Source organism: Ceratotherium simum, chromosome 7 (genome assembly GCF_057802395.1).
Source record: "Ceratotherium simum simum isolate JZ-2026a chromosome 7, ASM5780239v1, whole genome shotgun sequence".
In the NCBI taxonomy this organism is placed as follows: domain Eukaryota; kingdom Metazoa; phylum Chordata; class Mammalia; order Perissodactyla; family Rhinocerotidae; genus Ceratotherium; species Ceratotherium simum.
In genome coordinates, this window is record NC_141906.1 from 33,493,845 (window position 1) to 33,518,264 (window position 24,420).

The 24,420-nt window shown below is 36.4% G+C and overlaps 1 protein-coding gene across 1 annotated transcript in view; it reads right to left on the reverse strand.

Annotated features, from left to right (window-relative positions):
- GDPD4 (glycerophosphodiester phosphodiesterase domain containing 4) overlaps window positions 1-24,420 on the reverse strand; it is a 113,058-nt gene that overhangs the window by 55,474 nt on the left and 33,164 nt on the right. The window contains exon 10 of the mRNA XM_087433489.1: window positions 6,989-7,145. Within this exon, the coding sequence (XP_087289615.1) occupies window positions 6,989-7,145 (157 nt within the window). The remainder of the gene's footprint in view (window positions 1-6,988; window positions 7,146-24,420) is intronic.

The following is a 24,420-nucleotide window of genomic DNA, read 5'->3' on the forward strand; positions in this document are numbered from 1 at the left end:
CATTTCTTTTAGAGCAAGTCTTCTGGCAATGAATTCTCTAATTTTCTCTTCATCTGAGAAGGCCTTGATTTCACCTTCATTCCTGAGGGATATGTCAGCATTTGCTATTGCCAGTTTCTTTGATTTTAGCCATTCTAATGGATGAGTAGGGTTATTACACTGTGGTTTTAACTTGCATTTCCCTAATGACCAATGATGTTGAAAATCTGTTCATATGCTTATTTGCTATTTATATATCTTATTTGGTGAAGTGTTCAGATCTTTTGCCACTTTTACACTTGATCTTAGCCAAAAGGCCGAGAAGCGATTTTTACCACTTTTAATATTGGCTTGTTTTTTTATTGTTGAATTTCAAGAGTTGTTTATATATTTTGGATGCAAATCTTTTATTGGACGTGTGATTTGCAAATATTTCCTTCCAGCCTGTAGATCGTCATTCACTCTCTTAACAGTGTCTTTTACAGATCGAAGTTTTAATTTTGGTAAGTGTAATCTATCATTTTTTATGGATCATTTCTCAATAACCCATGGGTCAAGGAAAAAGACTCAAGAGAAATTTAAAAATGTTTTGAACTAAATAAAAATTAAAAGGTAACACACAGTTGAAGCAGTGCTCAGAGGTAAACGTATAGTATTAAATGCTCATAATAGAAAGAAAAAATCTAAAATCAATAACCTAAGTTTCCACTTTAGCAAACCAGAAACAAAAGATAAAATCAAAACCAAAGCAAACAAAAGAAAAAAATAAGTATTTGAGCAGAAATTAATAACAGAAAAATAAAGAAATCAATGAAACCAAATATTGTTTCTCTGACAAGAGCAAAAAATTGATGTATCTCTAGCCAGCTTAACAGAAACAGGGGAGGGGAGAGAACTACAAATTATGAAAATCAGGAATGAAAGAGGGAATATAACCACTGATCCCACAGTCATTAAAAGGATAATAAAAAATATTATGAACAACTCTATGTCCATAAGTTCAACAACTTAGATGACATAGACTAATTCCTCAAAAGACACAAACTATCAACAATCACTCAAGAAAAAAGAGATAACCTGAATGCCCTGTATCTATTAATGAAATTTAATTTATAAGTAAAACCCTTCCAATAATAAAAACTCTAGGCCCAGGTGTGTTCACTATTGTATTCCACCAAATACATAGGAAGAAATAATACTAGTTCTATACAATCTCTTCCAGGAAACAGAAGAGGACAGAACATTTTCAATTCATTTTATAAGGTCAGCATTACTATATCAAAACCAGATAATGACATTACCAGAAAAGAAAACTGTAGACAGATATCCTTCAAGAAAATCCTGTGAATTTTTAATTCCAGATATTGTAGATTTTCAGTTCTAGAAATTCTATTTGGTTCTTTTTATATCTTACATAGCTCTCATTATGTTCTTATTTTCCTTTGAGTCCTTGATACATTTGTAATAGCTTTTGAAAAGTCCCTTTCCATTAATTCTATTAGCTCTGTCTTTTCTAGATCTTTTTTTAATGAGTAGTTTTTCTCTTGATTTTAAGCCACATTTTCCTTCTTCTTGTATGCCTAGTAATTTTATTATTGGATGTTGGACATTGTGACTTTTACATTGTTAGAGGTCTTGATACTGTTGTCTCCTTTAAAGTAAAATGATGGGGTTTTTTGGCAGGCATTTAGGTTCCTAGCAAATCAATTTGGTATTTTTTAGAGCAGGTCTAAAATAGCCTTTAATCTAGGGCTAGTTTAACCCTATTACTGAGGTGTGACCTTTCTGGGGTTTTTACTGAAGGCCACAGATGTCCAACAAAATCTCTCTAATCTGGCTAGTTAGAACCTGAGTATCTTCTAGACTCATGTGAGCTCTTAGAATAGTTCAGCTAAAAGCTCCCTATTTGTACTTTGCCCAGTCTTGTGGAGCTTCATTCTATTTGTGTGCAGCTTAGATGCCAGCAAAATACTCAAGCAGACTCCTATGTAGATTTCTGGAGTCCTTTCTCTGGAGAGCTCTCTCCCTTTTCATACTCTTCCCTGAAAATTCCAGCCACTTGGGCCTCCCTGAAATCCAGTCTCTCTCTCCCCAATTCCACAAGACAGCCGTGCTTTGCTTAGGTTCCTCCTGATGTGTGATAGCTGGAAAGTGCCTCCAGGCAGAACATGAGGGCAATCATACGCTGTCCTAATTTACTCCCTTCTCTCATGGATCACAGCTCTGCACTGCCTGTTGTCCAATATCTGAGAACAGTTGTTTCATATATTTTGTCTAGTTTTCTAGTTGTTTATACAGGAGGACAAGTCCAGTACTTGTAAATTGTCACGGCCAGAAGTAGAAATGTCCATGCTTCATATATAGCTGAACATTATTATAAACACTGCTGGTTTATTAAGTCCTCATTATAGCAGGAGCTGTAAAATATAAAAAGAGAACTTCTACCTTCCCAGTTAATACTGTACAGGTAAAACTATAATATAAATATGCTTCAGAGTTTGACAATTTTTAAAGCGTTAAAGAATGGATTGGAAGTACCAGGAGATCTGTTCATGTTCTCAATGCCTATAATATGTTTTACCCTCAAGGGAAACAGACCAAATATTTTAAAAATAGTTATGCATTATACTCTATTAATAGAGTATTTTATTCTCCTCCTTTCTGATATTGCTGTTTACTCTAATAAATTAACCAGACAAATTCAGTTTTATCATCATCATGTGGTTTCTGCTTTATTCCCATGCTTGTCTAAAGGTCTCTTCTATAAGATACAGATCAGAAATTGGAAAGAACAGACTCAAAACCTTGGTTGAAATGACTGTAACAGATCCTCTTATCTATTGATACTGCAAGGAATAAACTCACAGAAACAGGCTTCCCGGTGTAAGCTAACATTTCCATCTCAGGTAGATACCAATTTGTCTGTAGGGGCCTGAGTCAGGATTTTCCAAGATTAAATTTTAGACTAGGAGCAGATAACTTTGTGAAAGCACACTGATAACTGAAGATACAGCAGGACATTAACTATGCCAGATTGAATGAACAGATGAGGGCAATCTAATCACGTTTATTCATTTTGGAATTTTGTTGGTACTATTTTTAACATTCTATTATCTGATGAGCATATGAGAAAACCCATTTTCTTTTGACTTTTCTCTAACACTTATGTTTGTGCAAAACATTCTTTGTATTTAGTATCTTATTCTCATCAACCCCTCAGAATTCAGGTACAAACACTTTTTACTGAGTCTCAACTTTTCATAACAATGAAGTCATTTGCATATGTTGAATAAAAATCTGTCCTCCTTTTCACTAGGATATAATTGGACAAATTGCACAACGGTGGCCATATCCGGAGGATCATATTTGAGAATACATTCCATTCAATCAGATACGACAAGCCCCTAGTCCCCATTAAGGACACAGATATAACTGATATTTGGAACCAATACCTATAGGTATTGCATAGCCCTCCTATGCAAACTGTCTGGTATCTGTCGTTGTACATTGTCCCAGCATTACAGGTATTAAGAAAGGTCACTGCCTCGCAGGAAAAGGAGAGATGAATTTGCCCACATTTGTAGGTATACAGGTAAAACCTGGCGAAAACGAATTTCTTGTTTTGTAAATAATAACGATAAAAAGAGCTCTGGAATGATAGGGATTATTAAAATGAAATTCTAGATTCCTACAGAACCTAACTTAATGGCCTTAGAAGTGGTTTAACACTGTCATATGACATGATCTGGCTCTGTATTTGCTGATTATACAAGGAACCTTAAGTGTGCTAATTGACTCTCTTACTGCACCTATGTAAATTAATAAAGCCAAATAACACAAAATCACAATGAGATCAGCCTCTAAATAATCTATAGAAGTTATTTATGATCACAAGAAGAGCCTATTAAATTATTCAAAACTTAGAAATAAGGCAAAAAGTAGATTTCTGGACTCTGTAATATCATGGTAGTGCATTCTTTAACAAGCCCACCTAAGGGTCATCTGACTCTTAGGGGAATATACCTTTGTTTGAATTACTATTTACTATTGATTAGGACCAGACTATGTAAAGTTAGATGTTAACCTGCAGAAAACTGATAAAAGTAGAAATGATTTTTGTCCAGTAGAGAAGCAAGTGATGTTTTTGTGTGTGTGAGGAAGATTAGCCCTGAGCTAACATCTGCCAATCCTCCTCTTTTTGCTGACAAAGACTGGCCCTGGGCTAACATCCATGCCCCTCTTCCTCTACTTTATATGTGGGACGCCTGCCTCAGCAGGGCTTGATAAGCTTCCGTGCCTGGGGTTCCGAACCCACGAACCCTGGGCCGTGGAAGTGGAGCATGCGAACTTAACCACTATGCCACCAGGCTGGCCCTGAGATGCAAGCGATCTTTGACAGAGCAGATAACTCTAAAGATATGGCTTTACTGTCACAGAGTATATTAACCAAGTTAATGCACTAGGTTTATATCTAACTAACTTCAGCCTTTCTTTGTTGCACTGACTATATGCATGTCATTTCTCACTTGTTTTTGGAGCAGGTTTTGTCATCCTGCTTGTTCCCTCATTAACATGCTAAATAAAACTTGTACTCATGCTGACTATGTATATGCATAAGAATTATATTTTTGTCACTTTGAGAATTATACTTTCACAAAAGGATTTAAGAAAGCTCCACAGAAATGTTCGTTTTGCTGGAGAAACAGGAACTCAGCTGAGCTTCCGGGAACAACTCCCAGAACTTCTGTATCTATTTTTATTTCATAATCAATCAGATTAACCACTTAATTTTCACAAGTAATCTCAAGAATAATAAATACACTAACAAATAATAATTAACTCACCATCATCAATCCACAATCCAATGAAGAGCAACCAGAATAATCTTCACAAACAAAACCAATCTCTTTGCTATGAAAAATTACCCAAACATCCGAATCTTTTAAATCACATGCCAACACCACTTCAAACACCTCTGACCACACAGCATGCAAGCAATGAAAGCTCTACAATCAAACCTAAAAATAAAGCCCCCTAGACAACCATATCTGAACCTCAGGTTTCAGGATACTCCTCAGTAGCCATAGCAATAGTATAACTAAACACTGCAAGCATACCACCTAAATATGCTAACATCAAACTATTAATCCTAAAAAATATCCACCAAAATTTATTGCAATAACATATCCAACCCTACCACTTACAATAAGTAAGACTTTTACAAGCCATACATTATGCAACAGATATAACAGCTTTTTCATCTGGAACACACATTTACCAAACATTAACTATGCCTAACTAATCCAATATATACATTCTACCGGAGCATCTCTAACTTGTATGTGTCCATTTACGCATGTATGATGGGACCTATATACAGAGCCTACATACACAAACCTGGAATATCAGAGTGATCTCATTATTTTCACATATGGAAACAGCGTTTATAGGCTATGTACTCCTAGGAAAAAAGTATTCTGAGGAGACACAGTAATTACAAATCTACTTTCAGCTATCCCTTATGTTAACACTAGTTAATAGAATGCGTCTGTGGTGGATAAGTGCATCCTTTTATAATTCTTTACTTTTCACTACTTTTACATGAAAAAGGATCAAATATGTCCTCAGGATTAACATCAAATACAAATAAAATTCCATTTTACCCTTAGTACATAATCAAAAACACCTTAAGATGTTCCTAATTACACAATTACCTGATAAGAGAGCTATTACATAGCTGACCCCTACAGCACGCTATCCTTACTGCCACAGGTGCCAGCAGTACAGATGCCTGCTTTCTGCCCTGATCAGATGTTTATTTTCAAAATCAAAGTCTCAAATGAGTATGTCTGATTGGTAAAACCTAGGTCACATGGATTTCTCCTAGACATATGATACGCTGGAAAATGTAAGTTGTTTTGTTTAATCTATCTTGAGAAGGCAGGCTTGACTTTTATCAAGTGCAAATCTGACCTTTGATTTTACCCACTTTAAAATACCCAGGATAATTCTAAACTCTCTAACTTGTTATTTAGCATTGCTATAATCTCCTCTCAACATGTTTTCCCCGATTCTTCTCCTAATCTATCTTCCATCTCCTCCCTACTCCTCCCCTCTCTCCTTCTCTCCATCCTTCCCTTCCTCTCTTTCTTTTACACATGTGCACACACACACACCATATCCCCTCTTGCTCCAGTATACTGTAATCTCTGAAACACACCACCATCATTGCCCATGGTTCCCCTTAGGAATGATCTTCCCTCAGCTCAAATGATACATTTGCATGAAGTATTCTCTAACTCTCTCAAGTAGAACCAGTCACTCTTGCCTCAAAATTACACTGTACACAGCACATGCTTTATATTTTACCACACCTTTATCAGCCTATACATCTCCTTCTTCCAGAATCCCCCATCCCCATCCCTCAGACTGAGACAGAAATTGTTCTTGTGTGCTCCTAAGCAACCTGAAATTAACTCTAGTTTAGCACTTATCATAATGTATTGTAATTGCCTGTTTCTTACATTATCCTGTGAACTCCATTAGGGCTGGGTGTGTGTTTATTCACCATTGTATTCCATGTGCCTAGTATCCAATAGATACTCAATAAATATTTGTTGAATGGTAAGAAGAAAGAATCAAGAATAAATATGTTTCCTAGTCTGTCTCATCTATGATTGTAAGCTACCCCAAATGCCCAGGAAAACGCTATATACATGGGAGGCCCACTGTAAAAGTTTATGAAACGCTTGGATAAAAAGGAAATAAATGACAAGAGCAAGTTTGTCTTCAGAATTTCCAGTGAATATAGAAAGAGTAATTACACTGACTGCATTACTAGAAAAATCCTCCCACCAAAGTTATAGTCTTGTTACAAAACTGGAACAAAATTGTGTGTATGCGTGCCTATCTTCATCTAAAGCCTTTATCTCCAGGAGCTGTTTAGCACATGACCTTGTACAGAAGAGGGATTCATTGAAGGTTTGTTGAGCTGGGGAATGTGTCTTACCTCTGGCTGTACAAACCATCTGCCTGCATTCAGAGTCGACAAGAAATTCCATGTGAAATGAGAAGGGTGCTGGAAGGAGGCGTTTGGCATGACTTTCCGAATATTGGTTGTTCTTCTCAGGTCATGGTCATGCATGAGAAAAGGCACCTCATCATAACTGCAAGCAGAGGGGGACAAGAGGGAAAGGGGTAGATAGGCTGAACTCAGTCCCCTTGGCAGATAGGGTTCTCAGAAAGCCCATCAAAGTCACAAGTCTTACTAAGGCTCTCTACTCCCTCCCAAATCTCAGCAAAGGACTAAGTAGCAGTCATTTACACTTTGATGCTAATATTTTTCTGCTCTAGGGACCAATCTTTTGTGATATATAATAATCATAATAGTGATGGTGAAAGAGTTGCCTCCCTATCCAGGGGCTTTCTGACATCAAGAAAACAATAGGTACAGCAGTGACCTGAGAGCAAGATGAGTGGGGCGAGGATGGGGCAAGGCCCTGAGGTCCCCAGAACCATACTAAGCAGGCATTCACACAATCTTTCTGTGTTTTTCTGACCCATTTCCCAGCTAGGCACCCGCCGTGAGTATTTCTGGTCCTAGACCCTTCACTCAGATGGTCTCATTAGAAAAGTTCCTGGATCTGTTATCTGCTGTTTGCCTTGAAGAAGCTCTGCTTTTATAAAAATCTCACTTCCTTTCTCATTAAAATACCTATGAGGAGAACTCTCTAATGGCCATGAGGGAGACTTAGCCTCCTGCCCATAAATAACTAGAAAACTGGACAAAAGAAGATAATTTTTTTCAGCCAATGGATAACAGGAAGCACAGTATGATGATCTCTGAGAAAAGGCAAACAAATGAAATAAGCTCTACCATTACCACAGCTTCCTTCTTGCAGGTGAATACTAGACTGTGGCAGGGGGCTGGGTAACCTAAAAGGAACCCAGCTATTGTGCTGAAATGAAGAGAAAGAGAGGAGATTAAGGAGAGGTCAAGACAGCTAAAATTTGTGGGCTCGAGTCCCATAGAGGATGGAGCTATGCAGGGGGAAAAAAAAAAAGAGTTCCAGAAAAATAAGTACAGAGGTCCCTTGAGTGTATGGCTAAATATCAATCTGTACAATGTGCAGAGAAAACTCTATAAAGCTTGCCAAGAACAACTTTCAAGAAAAGAAACATTACCAGAAAGTTCTAAGACAAACAATTTGCAGAGCTCACAGAGGAGTGTGAATCATTCAAGTTCCATCCTTGGAGAGTGGAGAGACCTCAATCATTACATGGACATTGTTTAGAGGCTCCAGAGGGCTATGCCTTAGAAATGAGGATAATTTAGAACTAGAGTGACTTTAGAGCCTCCATAAAAGAACTTAAAAACAATCCTCCAAAGGATCAAACTAATCTGCAAGTAACTTAACTGCCTGCTAGAGAAAGTCCAAAATTCTTTAAAGGAATACAACAAAATATACCACCCAGCATGGTAAAATCACAATGTCCAGCATGTAACCAAAATTTACCAGACATGTAAAGAAGCAGGAAAATGTAACCATAATTGGGAGAAGTTACTCAATAAGGACAAACTCAAAAATGAAAGACATGATATAATTAGTAAACAAGGGTATCAAACCATGTGAAAGAAAAATATAGATGATGTATATAAGAGATGTAAAGGAAAACATAAGCATAATGAAGACATAACTGTAAGATATAAAAAAGAAACAAATGGAAATTATAGAGTGGAAAAAATATAATAACTGAAATAATATTTTCACTGGATAAAAAAACAGCAGATTAGATACTACTGATTATGTAAAGATCAGTGCATTTGAGGATGTAGCAATTGAATCTATCCAAATGACATGTGAGACAATATCAAGCAGTATTTTATATGTGTGACTGGAGTCCTAAAAAGAGGGGGAATAGACTAAAATCTGATGAAATAAAAGTAAAAAAATCTTCAAAATTTCATGAAAATTATGCATCAACAGATCCAAGAATCTTAATGAATACCGAGAAAGATAAATATGAGAGTATACATCCACATGCACACATTCCACATTTAGGATTATTATAACCAAATTGGTGAAAAACTGAGGAGGAAAAGAAAACTGTAAAAGTAGCCAGAGGGGAAAAAAAGACATATTTAGAGAGAAATAAAGATAAGCATACAGCAGAATTCTCATCAAAAAAAAAATCTGACAGAAAACAATGAAACGACATATTTTAAGTGGTGAAGGAAAACAACAGTCAACTTAAAATTCTTCAAAAATGAAGGGAAGAAGAGAAGATTTGGGGAAGGTGGCAGAGTAGGAAATACCAGAATCTGTCTCCCCACCTAGACAGCAAACAACCGCACTGGCAGGCTCTGTCTGATGTAACTGTTTTGGAACTCTGGAGTATATTAAAGGCTTGCAACTTCCAGGTGAAGACTTAGACATAAATTGGGGTTAATTTTGGTCAATTTCAGCTCTCAGCACAGTAACACTACCCCATCCCCCACCCCCAGCCACATGGCAAGCAACCGTTCACAGGTTCCTGGAGTAGCTTGTACAGCAGCTGGTGAAAGGTAGGGTGGCAAAAAGGACACTGTACTCCAAATATAGGGCTTTGTGCACTGATTGCTGCTTCTTGTCAAAGAAAAGCAGAGAGGTGAGCAACTATTGTTGTTGCACCTCTCCCATGGTTGCAAAGCCCTCCCCCTCTGGCCAAAGTGACTTCCAGGGGATTTAAAGGGCCATAACCCTTTTTTACCCCCTTCATTTTTCTCCTTTTCCCCTTTTGGAAGTCCGACATTAAAGACTAGCACATTAAAAATAGATTCATATACAGGGAAAATTAGAAAATGACTGTGCATGCCCAAGAAAAGGATCATAAAAACCTGAGAAGACCTTAAGTTTACACCTCAGGCTGACTCATGGCACAGAGATATCCTACAACAACAACAACAACAAAAAACCAGTAATAAAAAACAGCAAACCCTGGGGTAGGGGGAGAATCTGATTTCCAGGGTTACCATATTATTAGATGCTGTGAATGAAACCAGGACCCCTCTCCTAGGTCTAACAGGTGAATCTAGCAAGCAAACTCCAAAGGCTTCAAGTCAGTACAATAAAAATCTATGCTGTACTGTGAAGCAGCCACGCAGGCTATCTTAAGCCTGTGTTAGGATGACTTTGCAACCGCATACTTCATGACTGAAGACACCAGCTGGATAGATCCACAACAAGAAAAGATAAAGAGTACCTCACTCCCACATTTCCCAGCCACATTTCTTAGAGATTGAGGTAGAGACCCTGGTCCTTGCCTCCCTTCACACATAGGTAACACCAACACTCCAAGCCCTGTGTGATGAATAACCAAAAAGTTCTTGTTTATGTTATTTTTGAAGTATATGGATATTAGAAGTGTAAGCCCTTTTCTGCACATACACTGCTATGTTAAAAAAAAAAAAAAAAGTATATAAACTATACTCAGATCTGTAGACCTCAGAGCAGTTCCTCAGAATACTCTGTTGGACTGTTTCCTGGGATTCAAATTCTTCACTCTGGTTATCGAATAAACTCCTTTAATTAACCTTTACCCAGACTCTCTATTTCAGTCTACAACACAAATGTCCAGTTTTCAACAAAAAAAAAAATCACAAGGAGTACAAAGAAACAGGAGAGTATGGCCCATTCAAAGGAAAACAATAAATCAACAGAAACTGTCCCTGAAAAAGAGCTGATGGCATATATACTAGACAAATCATCCTAAAGATATTCAAAGAACTAAAGGAAGGTGTGGATAAAGTAAAAAAAAAAAAAAAAATGTATGAACAAAATGGAAATATTAATAAAGAGATAAAAAAACCCAAATAGAAATTCTGGAGCTGAAAAGTACAATAACTAAAATGAAAAACTGACTGGAGGGATTCAAAAGCAGATTTAAGCAGGCAGAATAAAGAATCAGTGAACTTGAATATATGACAATAGAAGTTATTAAGTCTGAGGAACAGTAAGAAAACAGATTGTAGAAAAGTGAACAGAATCTAAGGGATACCCTGACACCAAAACCAGGCAAACACACTACAAGAAAAGAAAAACACAGACCAATATCCCTTATTAACATTGATGCAAAAATACTCAATAAAACACTAGCAAATAGAATTCAGTAGTGTATTAAGAAGATTATACACCATGACCAAGTGGAATTTATTCCTGGAATGCAAGGATAATTCAACATACCAAAATCCATCAATGTAATATACAACATTAACAGAATGAAGGAGGAAAAAAACCCACACTATCGTCTCAATTGAAACACCATTTCATGATAAATATACTCAACAAACTAGGAATAGAAGGAAACTATCCCAAAATAATAAAAGACACATATGAAAAACCCACAATGAACATCATATTCAATGGTGAAAGACTGAAAGCTTTTCCTCTAAGATTAGGAACAAGGCAAGGAGGTCTGCTTTCACTACTTTTATTCACACTAGTACTGGAAGTTCTAGGCAGAGCAATTAGGCAACATAGAGAAACAAAACGGATTCAAATTGGAAAGGAAGAAATAACACTACCTCTGTTTTCAGATGACAGTATCTTATACGTAGAAAACCCTAAAGATTCCACAAAAAAACAGAACTAGTAAATGAATTCAGCAAAGTAGCAGGATAGAAAATCAACACACAAACATCAGTTGCATTTCTATACGCTAACAACGGACACTCTGAAAAGGAAATTACAAAAATAATTCCAATAGAGGAAGATGGAACACTTCCTAAATCATTCTACGAGGCCAACATCACCCTGATACCAAAACCAGACAAAGACAATACAAAGAAAGAAAATTACAGGCCAATATCGCTGATGAACATTGATGCAAAAATCCTCAACAAAATACTGGCAAACCGAATACAACAATACATTAAGAAGATCATACACCATGATCAAGTGGGATTTATACCAGGGACGCAGGGATGGTTCAACATCCGCAAATCAATCAACGTGACACATCACATCAACAAAACAAAGAATAAAAACCACATGATCATCTCAATAGACGCAGAGAAGGCATTTGACAAGATACAACACCCATTTATGATAAAAACTCTCAATAAAATAGGAATAGAAGGAAAGTACCTCAACATAATAAAGGCCATATATGACAAACCCACAGCCAACATCATACTCAACGGGGAAAGACTGAAAGCCGTTCCTCTGAGAACAGGAACGAGGCAGGGCTGCCCACTCTCACCACTCCTGTTCAACATAGTACTGGAGGTTTTGGCCAGAGCAATTAGGCAAGAAAAAGGAATAAAAGGAATCCAAATAGGTAACGAAGAAGTGAAACTCTCACTATTTGCAGATGACATGATTGTATATATAGAAAACCCTAAAGAATCTGTTGGAAAACTATTAGAAACAATCAACAACTACAGCAAAGTTGCAGGGTACAAAATCAATCTACAAAAATCAGTTGCATTTCTATATGCTAATAATGATCTAACAGAAAGAGAGCTCAAAAAGATAATACCATTTACAACTGCATCAAAAAGGATAAAATACCTAGGAATAAATCTTACCAAGGAAGTGCAGGACCTATACAATGAGAACTACAAGACATTATTGAAAGAAATCCATGATGACATAAAGAAATGGAAAGATATCCCATGCACGTGGATTGGAAGAATAAACATAGTTAAAATGTCTATATTACCTAAAGCAATCTACAGATTCAATGCAATCCCAATCAGAATCCCAATGACATTCTTCACAGAAATAGAAAAAAGAATACTAAAATTTATATGGGGCAACAAAAGACCCCGAATAGCTAAAGAAATCCTAAAAAAAAAAAGAACAAAGCAGGAGGCATCACAATCCCTGACTTCAAAACATACTACAAAGCAATAGTAATCAAAACAGCATGGTACTGGTACAAAAACAGACACACAGATCAATGGAACAGAATTGAAGGCCCAGAAATAAAACCACACATATACGGACAGCTGATTTTTGACAAAGGTGCTAAGAACATGCAATGGAGAAAGGAAAGTCTCTTCAATAAATGGTGTTGGGAAAACTGGACAGCCACATGCAAAAGAATGAAAGTGGACCATCTGCTATCGCCATTCACAAAAATTAACTCAAAATGGATCAAAGACCTGAAGGTGAGACCTGAAACTATAAAACTCATAGAAGAAAATATAGGCAACACACTATTTGACATTGGTTTTAAAGGAATCTTTTCAGATGACATGCCTACCCAGACTAGGGAAACTAAAGAAAAAATAAACAAGTGGGACTTTAACAGATTAAAGAGCTTTTATAAGACAAATGAAACCAGAATCAAGATGAACAGACAACCAACCAGCTGGGAGAGAATATTTGCAAAACATACATCTGACAAGGGGTTGATCTCCATAATATATAAAGAACTCACACAATTGAACAACAAAAAAACAAACAACCTGATCAAAAAATGGGCAGAGGAAATGAACAGACACTTCTCCAAGGAAGATATACAGATGGCCAATAGGCACATGAAAAGATGCTCAACATCACTAATCATCAGGGAAATGCAAATCAAAACAACACTAAGATACCACCTCACGCCCGTTAGAATGGCTATAATCACCAAGACAAAAAACAACAAATGTTGGAGAGGATGTGGAGAAACAGGAACCCTCATACACAGCTGGTGGGAATGCAAATTGGTGCAGCCTCTATGGAAAACGGTATGGAGATTCCTCAAAGAATTAAAAATAGAGATGCCCTATGATCCAGCCATCCCACTACTGGGAATCTATCCAACAAACCTGAAATCAACAATCCAAAGAGGCTTATGCACCCCTATGTTCATTGCAGCATTATTCACCATAGCCAAGAAGTGGAAGCAACCTAAGTGTCCCTCGACTGACGAATGGATTAAGAAAATGTGGTATATATATACAATGGAATACTACACAGCCATAAAAAAGACAAAATTGTCCCATTTGCAACAACATGGATGGGCCTGGAGCATATTATGTTAAGTGAAATAAGCCAGAAAGAGAAAGACAAACACTGCATGATCTCACTCATATGTAGAATATAAACCAACACATGGACAGAGAAAACTGGACTGTGGTTACCAGGGGCAGTGGGGGTGGGGGGTGGGCACAAGGGGTGAAGGGAGTCATATATATGGTGATGCACAAACAAAAATGTACAACCCAAAATTTCACAATGTTAGAAACCATTAAAACATCAATAAAAAAAAGAATAAAATGCTTAAGAATTAACTTAACCAAGGAGGTGAAAGACTTATACAGTGAAAACTAGAATACATTGCTGAAAGAAATTAAAGAAGACATAAATAAACGGAAACACATCTCATGTTCATGGATTGTGAAGATGTCAATACTACTTAAAGTAATCTACAGATTCAATGAAGTCCCTATCAAAATCCCAATGACTTTTTTAAAAACAGAAAAACCCATCCTAAAATTCATATGGAATCTCAAGGGATCCTGAATAGCCAAAACAATCTTGAAAAAGACGAACAAAACTGGAGGACTCACACTTCCAGATTTCAAAATTTACTACAAAGCTATAGGAATCAAAACAGTATGATACTGGCAGAAAGACGGAAAAATAGACCAATAGAATAGAGAGCCCAGAAATAAATCATCACACATACGGTCAAGTTTGTACAAAAGTGCCAAGACCAGTCAACAGGAAAAGGAAAATTGCTGAAACAAATGGTGTTGTAAGACTGAATATTCACAGGAAAAGAATGACGTTGGACCTTTACCTAATACCATATACAAAAATTAACTCAAAATGGATCAAAGACCGAAATGCAAGAACCAAAATAATAAAACTCTTAGAAGAAAACATAGGGGGACATCTTCATGACTTTGGATTTGGTAATGATTTCTTGGATGACAACAAAGGCACAGATAATCAAAGAAAAAACAGACATTGGCCTTCATGAAAATTTAAAAATTTTGTGCATCAAAAGACACTATCAACGGAGTAAAAAGGCAACCCACAGAATGGGAGAAAATATTTGCAAATCATACATCTGATAAAGGATTAATATCCAGAATATATAGAGAACACCTAAATTTCAACAACAAAAAAACAACCCAATTCAAAAATAAGCAAAAGACTTGAATAGACATTTCTCCAAAGAAGATTATGAATGACTAATAATGAAAAGATGCTCAACATCACTAATCACTAGGGAAATGCAAATAAAAACTACAATGAGATACCACCTCATACCCATTAGGATGGCTACTATCAAAAAAACAGAAAACAAGTGTTGGTGAGGATGTGGAGAAATTGGAACCCTATGCATTGTTGGTGGGAACATAAGATGGTACAGCCACTGTGGAAAACAGTATGGTGGTTCCTCAAAAAATTAAAAATAGAATTACCACATGATCCAGCAATTTCACTTCTGGGTATATACCCAAAAGAATTGAAAGCAGGGTCTTGAGGAGATATTTACACACCAATGTTCATAATAGCATTATTCACTATAGCTAAAATGTGGAAGCAACACAAGCGTCCATTAACTGACGAATGGATAAGCAAAATGTGGTGTATATATATAATGGAATATTATTCATCCTTTTTAGGATGGAAATTCTGCAAAATACTATAATACGAACAAACCTTGAGGACTTTATGCTAAGTGACATAAGCCAGTCACAAAAAGACAATACTGTATGATTCCACTTATATGAATTACCCAGAGTAGTTAAAATCATAGAGACAGAAAATAGAATGGGGTTGCCAGGAGCTGGAGAGAGAAAGGAATGGGGAGTTAGTGTTCAATGCATATAGAGTTTCAGTTTTACAAGATGAAAAGAGTTATGGAGATGGATGGTTGAAGGTTGCACATTATAATAAATATATATAAGACCACTGAACTACACATTTAAAAATTGTTAAAATGGTAAATTTTATTTTTTGTATTTTACAATTTTTTTTTAATTGAAAAGAAAAAAGGCCACCACAAAATACAGTTATGCATCACTTAACGACAGGGATGCATTCCAAGAAATGTGTCATTAGGTGATTTCGTCGTTGTGCAAACATCATAGAATGTACTTAGACAAACCTAGATGATATAGCCTACTACACACCTAGGCTATATGGTACTAATCTTATGGGACCACCATTATATATGCAGGTCATCGTTAACTGAAATGTCATTATCTGGCTCATGATTGTACTCACTTGGGAAAGCAACCCAGATGACATATTATTTTCTTGGTAAATAAGTACATTTCAATGTGGGAAGATGAAGAATTAAATATATTCATGTTTAAAACAATCATACCTATATTATTAATATTCATGCTTAAGGAATCTTTGGGTAAATTTGCAGGACATGTTTAGGAGAATTGGGCATAGGTTACCTTTGTAATTCCAATTTAAAATATGAAATTGAGTCATCTAGATTGTGATTATAGGTTCAAATCTCACTACATTTATAAAAGGATTTGAAAGACATAAGAGCATTTAAGGTTTACATAGTTAAACATTTAATGTATTAGATTTATAAGAACTACTTAAGCATTCCGAAAAGATTCGTCAGACAACTACAGTACTGAAAAAAGAAAATATATTAAATGTGTAACTGCAGTTTAAAAAATCTGAAGTATTACAACTAAAATGGGATTAGGATTAGGTATTAATCAAAGGTTCTCAAAAGTGATGGTTAAAATGTTAGACCTACAAATGGAATAAGGTTTATAAGCTAAATTTAAAAGCTTAAGTAAGAAGGAGGGTTCTGAATTTAATAAACTGAATACTTATTTTGATTTCAACCAAAGTAAAATGCTTCTGGCATACAAAAATCACCTCAAGGCACGAAATAAACTTATGTTTAACAAAAAAAAAAATGAAGAGAAAATGAAAATGTTTTCATACAAAGAGAGGATAATTCATTTATAGCAGACCTGCACTATAAAAAAAATTAAAAGATGTTCTTAGGCAAAAAGTAGACACTAGTTGGAAACTTAGATCTGCACATAAGAATGAAGAGTACCAGAAATGATAAATATTTAAAATTTTTCTCTCAAGTTTTAATTTTTAAAAATACTATTGACTACTTAAAACAAAAATTAATAATGTATTCTGAGATTCCTGACATTAACAGGGAGATGTAAAAGGGAAGTATACTGTTAAAAGACATGTATTTTACACAAAAAATATATATTTAAAGAAGAGGTGATAGGTTAAAGTTCATATTGTATGGGCCTGCCCGGTGGCGCAAGCAGTTAAGCGCGCACGCTCCACTGCGGCGGCCCGGGGTTCGCCGGTTCGGATCCCGGGTGCGCACCGACGCACTGCTTGGCAAGCCATGCTGTGGCGGCGTCCCATATAAGGTGCAGGAAGATGGGCATGGATGTTAGCCCAGGGCTAGTCTTCCTCAGCAGAAAAAGAGGAGGATTAGCAGATGTTAGCACAGGGCTGGTCTCCTCACAAAAAAATAAATAAATAAAAAATAAAGTTCATATTGTAACTCTAGCACAACCACTAAAACAAAAGAGGTACAGCTAATAAGCTAACAGTGGAGACAAAGTCCTAAAAAATACTCCATTAATCTAAAAGGAGTCAGGAAACGAGAAAACAAATAGCAAAACAGTAGTGCACTCACCTCAGGTGTAAAATTTAAGGGAGGTGCCAAAAAATTCAGTAATCAAGATAAATACTATTTTAATGCAATATTTTTATACATCTAAATTAATGTAAAAATCCATAGTAAACAAAATATTAAATTTTAAATATAGATAGGATTAGTATTACTGATTTTTCCTTTTGCCATGACTTGATATGACTTGGCATGGCAGATCCTTATTGAAATAGCTGACATTTTGTTCATGATGGATGTTAAAGGGTAAGCAATACAGAAAGAACTTACTGATCTCTCTCTCTCTGTCTCTCTCTCACACACACACACACATATATGCTGGGTACAACATTTATATTTATTTCCCTTAAAAAGCTAAGTAAAGACTGAGTTGGTGGGGAAGGAATGGGGCAATAGGCCCACACAAACTTATTGGGATCTTGCAGTCTCTCTGCCTCAGTGTCCACTGACACACAGTGACTGCTAGCAAGATTTCTCCTTTTGGCTACAAGGAGGTCAGCATTGCTTCAGAAAACATAAACCTCATGGTAACCACTAAAAAAATCAGAGCAGGGCCATAAATCATAAATAAAGAGAAAACTGAGAAAACCATCACAGAAAACCACCAAACTGAAATGGCAGTCATAAATACAAGGGGAAACTATGGAAATATAGAACAACCAGAAAACAAGAGACAAATGGCAGTATTAAGCCCTCATACATCAATAATCACTCTAAATGTAAATGGTTGAGTTCTCCAATCAAAAGACACAGAGTGGCTGGATAGATTAAAAAACAAGACCCAACAATATGCTGCCTCCAGGAAACACATCTCAGCTCTAAAGACAAACACAGGCTCAGAGTGAAAGGATGGAAGATGATATCCCAAGCAAATGGCAAGCAAAAGAAAGCAAGTGTTGCCATACTTACATCAGACAAAGTAGACCTCAAGATAAAAAAGACAATGAGAGACAAAGGGGCAATATATATATAATGATAAAAGGGACATTCCACTAAGAAGACATAACGCTTATGAATATATATGCACCTAACACAGAAGCACCAAAGTATATAAAGCAACTATTAACATACCTAAAGGGAGAAACTGACAGCAACACAATAATAGTAGGGGACCTCAACACCCCACTTACATCAATGGATAGATCATCCAGACAGAAAGTCAACAAGGAAACAGTGGCCTTAAATGAAATACTAGACCAGATGGACTCAATAGATATATATAGAACATTTCATCCAAAAAGAACAGAATACACATTCTTCTCAAGCACGCATGGAACATTCTCAAGGATAGATCATATGCTGGGAAACAAGGCAAGCCTAAATAAATTTAACAAGATTGAAATCACATCAAGCATCTTTTCCGACCACCATGCTATGAAACTAGAAATCAACTACAAGAAAAAAGCGGGGAAAGTCACAAACACGCGGAGACTAAAACAAGATGCTACTGAACGACCATTGGATCAATGAAGAAATCAAATAAGATATCAAAAAATTTTGACAAGGGCCAGCCCGGTGGCGCAAGCAGTTAAGTGAGCGCGCTCTGCTGCGGTGGCCCGGGGTTCACTGGTTTGGATCCCAGGTGCACACTGATGCACCACTTGGCAAGCCATGCTGTCGTGGCATCCCATATAAAGTGGAGGAAGATGGGTATGGATGTTAGCCCAGGGCCAGTCTTCCTCAGCAAAAAAAAAAGAGGAAGATTGGCAGATGTTAGCACAGGGCTGATCTTCCTCACCAAAAAAAAAAAAACCTGGAGACAAATGAAAATGAAAACACAACATACCAACTCTAATAGGATGCAGCAAAAGTGGTATTGAGAGGGAAATTTATAGCAATACAGGCCTACCTCAACAAACAAGAAAAATCTCAAATAAGTAGTCTTAAACTACATCTAACATAACTAGAAAAAGAAGAACAAAGCCCAAAGTCAGCAGAAGGAGGAAAATAATAAAAATTAGAGCAGAAATAAATGAAATGAGACTAAAAAAACAATAGAAAGGATCAGTGAACCTAAGAGTTTGTTCTTTGAGAAAATAAACAAAATTGACAAACCCTTAGCCAGACTCACTCAGAGAAAAAGAGAGAAGGCTCAAATAAACAAAATTAAACATGAAAGAGGAGAAATTACAACGGACACCACAGAAATACAAAAGATTATAAGAGAATACTATGAAAAACTATATGCCAACAAATTGGATAACCTAGAAGAAATGGATAAATTCTTAGACTCATACAACCTTCCAAAACTGAAGCAAGAAGAAAAGAGAGAATCTGAATAGTAAATCACAAGTAAAGAGATTGAAACAGTAGTCAAAAACCTCCCAAAAAACAAAAGTCCAGGACCAAGTGGCTTCTCTGGAGAATTCTACCAAACATTCAAAGAAGATTTAATACCTATCCTTCTCAAACTATTCCAAAAAATTGAAGATGGAATGCTTCCTAACTCATTCTACGAGGCCAACATTACCCTGATACCAAAACCAGACAAGGAAAACACAAAGAAGGAAAATTACAGGCCAATATCGCTGATGAACATAGATGCAAAAATCCTCAAGAAAATATTGGCAAATCAAATACAGCAATACATTAAAAGGATCATGCACCATGATCAAGTGGGATTATACCAGGGACACAGGAATGGTTTAACATCTGCAAATCAATCAATGTCATACACCACATTAACAAAATAAGGAATAAAAATCACATGATCAACTCCATAGACGCAGAGAAAGCATGTGACAAGATCCAACCTCTATTTATGATTAAAACTCTCAATAAAATGGGTACAGAAGAAAAGTTTCTCAACATAATAAAGGCCATATATTACAAACCGACTGCCAACATCATACTTAATGGTAAAAAACTGAAAGCCATCCTTCTGAGAACAGGAACAAGGCAAGGGTGCCCACTCTCGCCACTCCTATTCAACATAGTACTGGCCAGAGCAATTAGGCAAAAAAAAGAAATAAAAGGTATGTAAATTGGAATGGAAGAAGTAAAACTCTCACTGTTTGCAGATGACATGATTCTATACATAGGAAGCCCTAAAGAATCCACCAGAAAACTATTTGAAATAATCAACAACTACAGTAAAATTTCAGGGTAAAAAAAAATCAACTTACAAAAATCAGTTGTATTTCTATATACTAATAATGAACTAGCAGAAAGAGAAGTCAAGAATACAACCTCATTTACAATCACAACAGAAAGAATAAAATATCTAGGAATATATTTAACCAAGGAAGTGAAAGACATATGCTGAAAACTGTAAGACATTATTCAAAGAATTGAAGAAGACATAAAGAAATGGAAAGATATTCCATGTTCATGGATTGGAAGAATAAACATAGGTAAAACGTCCATATTACCTAAAGCTATCTACAGATCCAATGCAATCCCAATTAGAATCTGTATGACATTCTTTACGGAAATAGAACAAAGAATCCTAAAATGTATATGGAACAACAAAAGACCCTGACTAGCCACAGAAATCCTGAGAAAAAAGAAAAAAGCTGGAGGCATGACATTCCCTGCCTTCAAATTATACTACAAAGCTACAGTAATCAAAACAGCACGGTTCTGGCACAAAAACAGACACACAGTTCAGTGGAACAGAACTGAAAGCCCAGAAATAAAACCACACATCTCTGGACAGCTAATCTTCAACAAAGGAGCCAAGAACATACAATGGAGAAAGGAAAGAAATGGAGCTGAGAAAACTGGACAGCCACATGCAAAATAATGAAAGTAGATCATTATCTTATACCATACACAATAACTCAAAATGGATTAAAGACTTGAAGGTAAGACCTGAAACCATAAAACTCCTGGAAGAAAATATAGGTAGTACACTCTTTGACAACAGTCTTAGCAGCATCTTGTCAAATACCATGTCTACTCAGGCATGAGAAACAAAAGAAAAAATAAACAAATGGGACTACATCAGACTAAAAAGCTTATGCAAGGCAAAGGAAACCTTGAACAAAATGAGTATTTGCTAATCATATATCCAACAAGGGGTCAATTTCCAAAACATAGAAAGAACTCACACAATTCAACAACAAAAGAACAACTCGACCAAAAAATGAGCAGATGATATGAACATTTTTCCAAAGATATACAGATGGCCAACTGTATAGGCATATGAAAAGATGTTCAACATCACTAATTATTAGGGAAATGCAAATCAAAACTACAGTGAGATATCACCTTACACCTGTCAGAATGGCTATAATTCACAAGACAAAACATAACAACTCTTGGAGAGGATGTGGAAAAAAAGGAATCCTCATATACTGCTGGTGGGAATGCAAACTGGTGCAGTCACTATGGAAAACAGTATGGAGATTTCTCGAAAAATTAAAAATAGAAATACCATACAATCCAGCTATCCCCCTACTGGGTATTTATCCAAAGAACTCGAAATCAACAGCTCAAAGAGATTTATGCACCCCTATGTTCACTGAAGCATTATTCACAGTAGCCAAGAAGTGGAAGCAACCCAAGTGCCCTTCTACAGATGAATGGATAAAAAAGATGTGGTATAGGGGCCGGCCCAGTGGCATAGTGGTTAAGTTCGTGGACTCTGCTTTGGTGGCCCAGGGTTCACGTGTTCGGATCCCAGGCACAGACCGACGCACCACTTATCAAGCCACGTTGTGGCGGTGACCCATATAAAATGGAGGAAGATGGGCACGAGTGTTAGCCCAGGGCCCATCTTCCTCAGCAAAAAGAGGAGGATTGGCAACAGATGTTAGCTCAGGGCTAGTCTTTCTCAAACACACACACAAAAAGATGTGGTGTGTATATATATATAATGGGATACTACTCAGCCATAAAAAAGACAAAATCGTCCCATTTGCAATAACATGGATGGACCTTGAGGGTATGATGTTAAGCGAAATAAGCTAGACAGAGAAAGACAAACACCATATGATTTCATTCATATGTAGGAAATAAACACATGGATAAAGAGAACAAATTAGTGGTTACCAGAGGGGAAGGGGGTGGGGCACATATGTATGGTGACGGATAAAAACTAGACTACTAGTGGTGATCATGATGCAGTCTACACAGAAACTGATAATGTACACCTGAAATTACACAATCTTATAAACCAATATCACCACAATAAAATAATTTTTTTAAAAGATTCCTGTTCTCCAGAAGGTGTTGCTCCATGCCCAGTTGACGATATGGCTCGTTGGGCTTTTATGCTAAACCTCAGCAGACAAAATCTTTGCACGGGCTTTCTTTCAGATGTTAAATACCTGTTTACATTACATGCTTTTAAAGTATAGACACGCCTTCTCCTTTTCGAATGTTTCTCGAAAATACCATGTTCAAATGAAAGTTTCATTTAAACATGTTTGACATTTCTTAAGAACAACATGTTTGTAACTTTACAAAGAGGGGTGAACACTGTCAAAACAAGTTCACTTTGAGAGTAGGATGGGGATGAGACTTCCTTTACAAATATTTTTCAAGTCTCAAGAATGCCAACATTTTGAGAGCAAGAAGAGATGGTAGGAGTTGAGTGAAGAAAACCACATAAGAAACAGCCAGGAAGGAATAAAATCAGGAACGCATATTCTGGAAGCCAAATAAAGAAAGTGTTTTTTAAATGAGGGATTATTCAAATGTTGAGAGGTTAAGATGAAAACTGAAAATATACCATCATGTTTGGGAAGTTGGAAGTCACTGGTAACTTAGTAAGAGCTCAGTGCAGTGGTGTGGAAAAAGCCTGGTTGGGGTGGGCTCAAAAGGGAATGGAAAAGCAAAAGGAAGACAGGGAGTAGAAATAACTTTTTGGAGGAACATAGGCTAAAACAAAGTAAAGATATAGGGCATGAACTGGAACGAGATATGGGGTCCTGAAAACTTCTAAAATGTCAGGATGAATCATCTCTATTAACATACAAACATGACATAACTCAATTAGTTATGTATGTATGTATGTGTGTATGTGTAGTACTATGAAATTTTATCACATGTATAGATTTGTGACCACAATTTGGTTACAGAATTGTTCCATCACCACTAAGAAACTTTCTCATGCTACCACTTAAGACAGACCCTCCCCCTTATCCTAACCCCTAGCAACCCCTGATACGTCCTCCATCACCATAATTTTGTCATTTGGAGAGTGATACATTAATGGAATCATAACAGTATGTAACCTTTTGAGATTTTCTTTTCATTCAGCATAATACCATTGAGATTCATCTAAGTTGTTGCATGTTATCAATACTTCATTCCTTTCTGTGGCTGAATAGTATTCCATTGTGTAGAAGTACCAAAGTTTTCTTACCCATTAGTCTGCTGAAGGACACATGGGTTCTTTCCAGTTTTGGGCTATTACGAATAAAGCTTCTTTGAACATTATTGTACAGGTTTTGTGTAGACATACATTTTTATTTCTCTAGGATAAATACCCAGGAGTGCTGGGTCATATGATTCATATGATAAGTGAATGTTTAACTTTATAAGAAATTGCCAAACTGTTTTACAGAGTGGCTATACCATTTTACATTCTCCCAACAATGTATAAGAGAATTAGTTGTTCCACATCCTTGCCAGTATTTGGTAGCCAATATTTCTTATTTCAGCTATTGTGATAGGTGTGTAATGGTGTCTTACCATGGCTTTAATTTACTTTTCTCTAATGGTTAATGATGTTGACCATATTTTCATGTGCTTATCTGCCATCCGAATATTCTCTTGGGTCAAGTGTCTGTTTATGTCTTTTGCCTATTTTGTAATGGGCTAGTTTATTACTTTACTGTTCAGTTGAGAGAATTC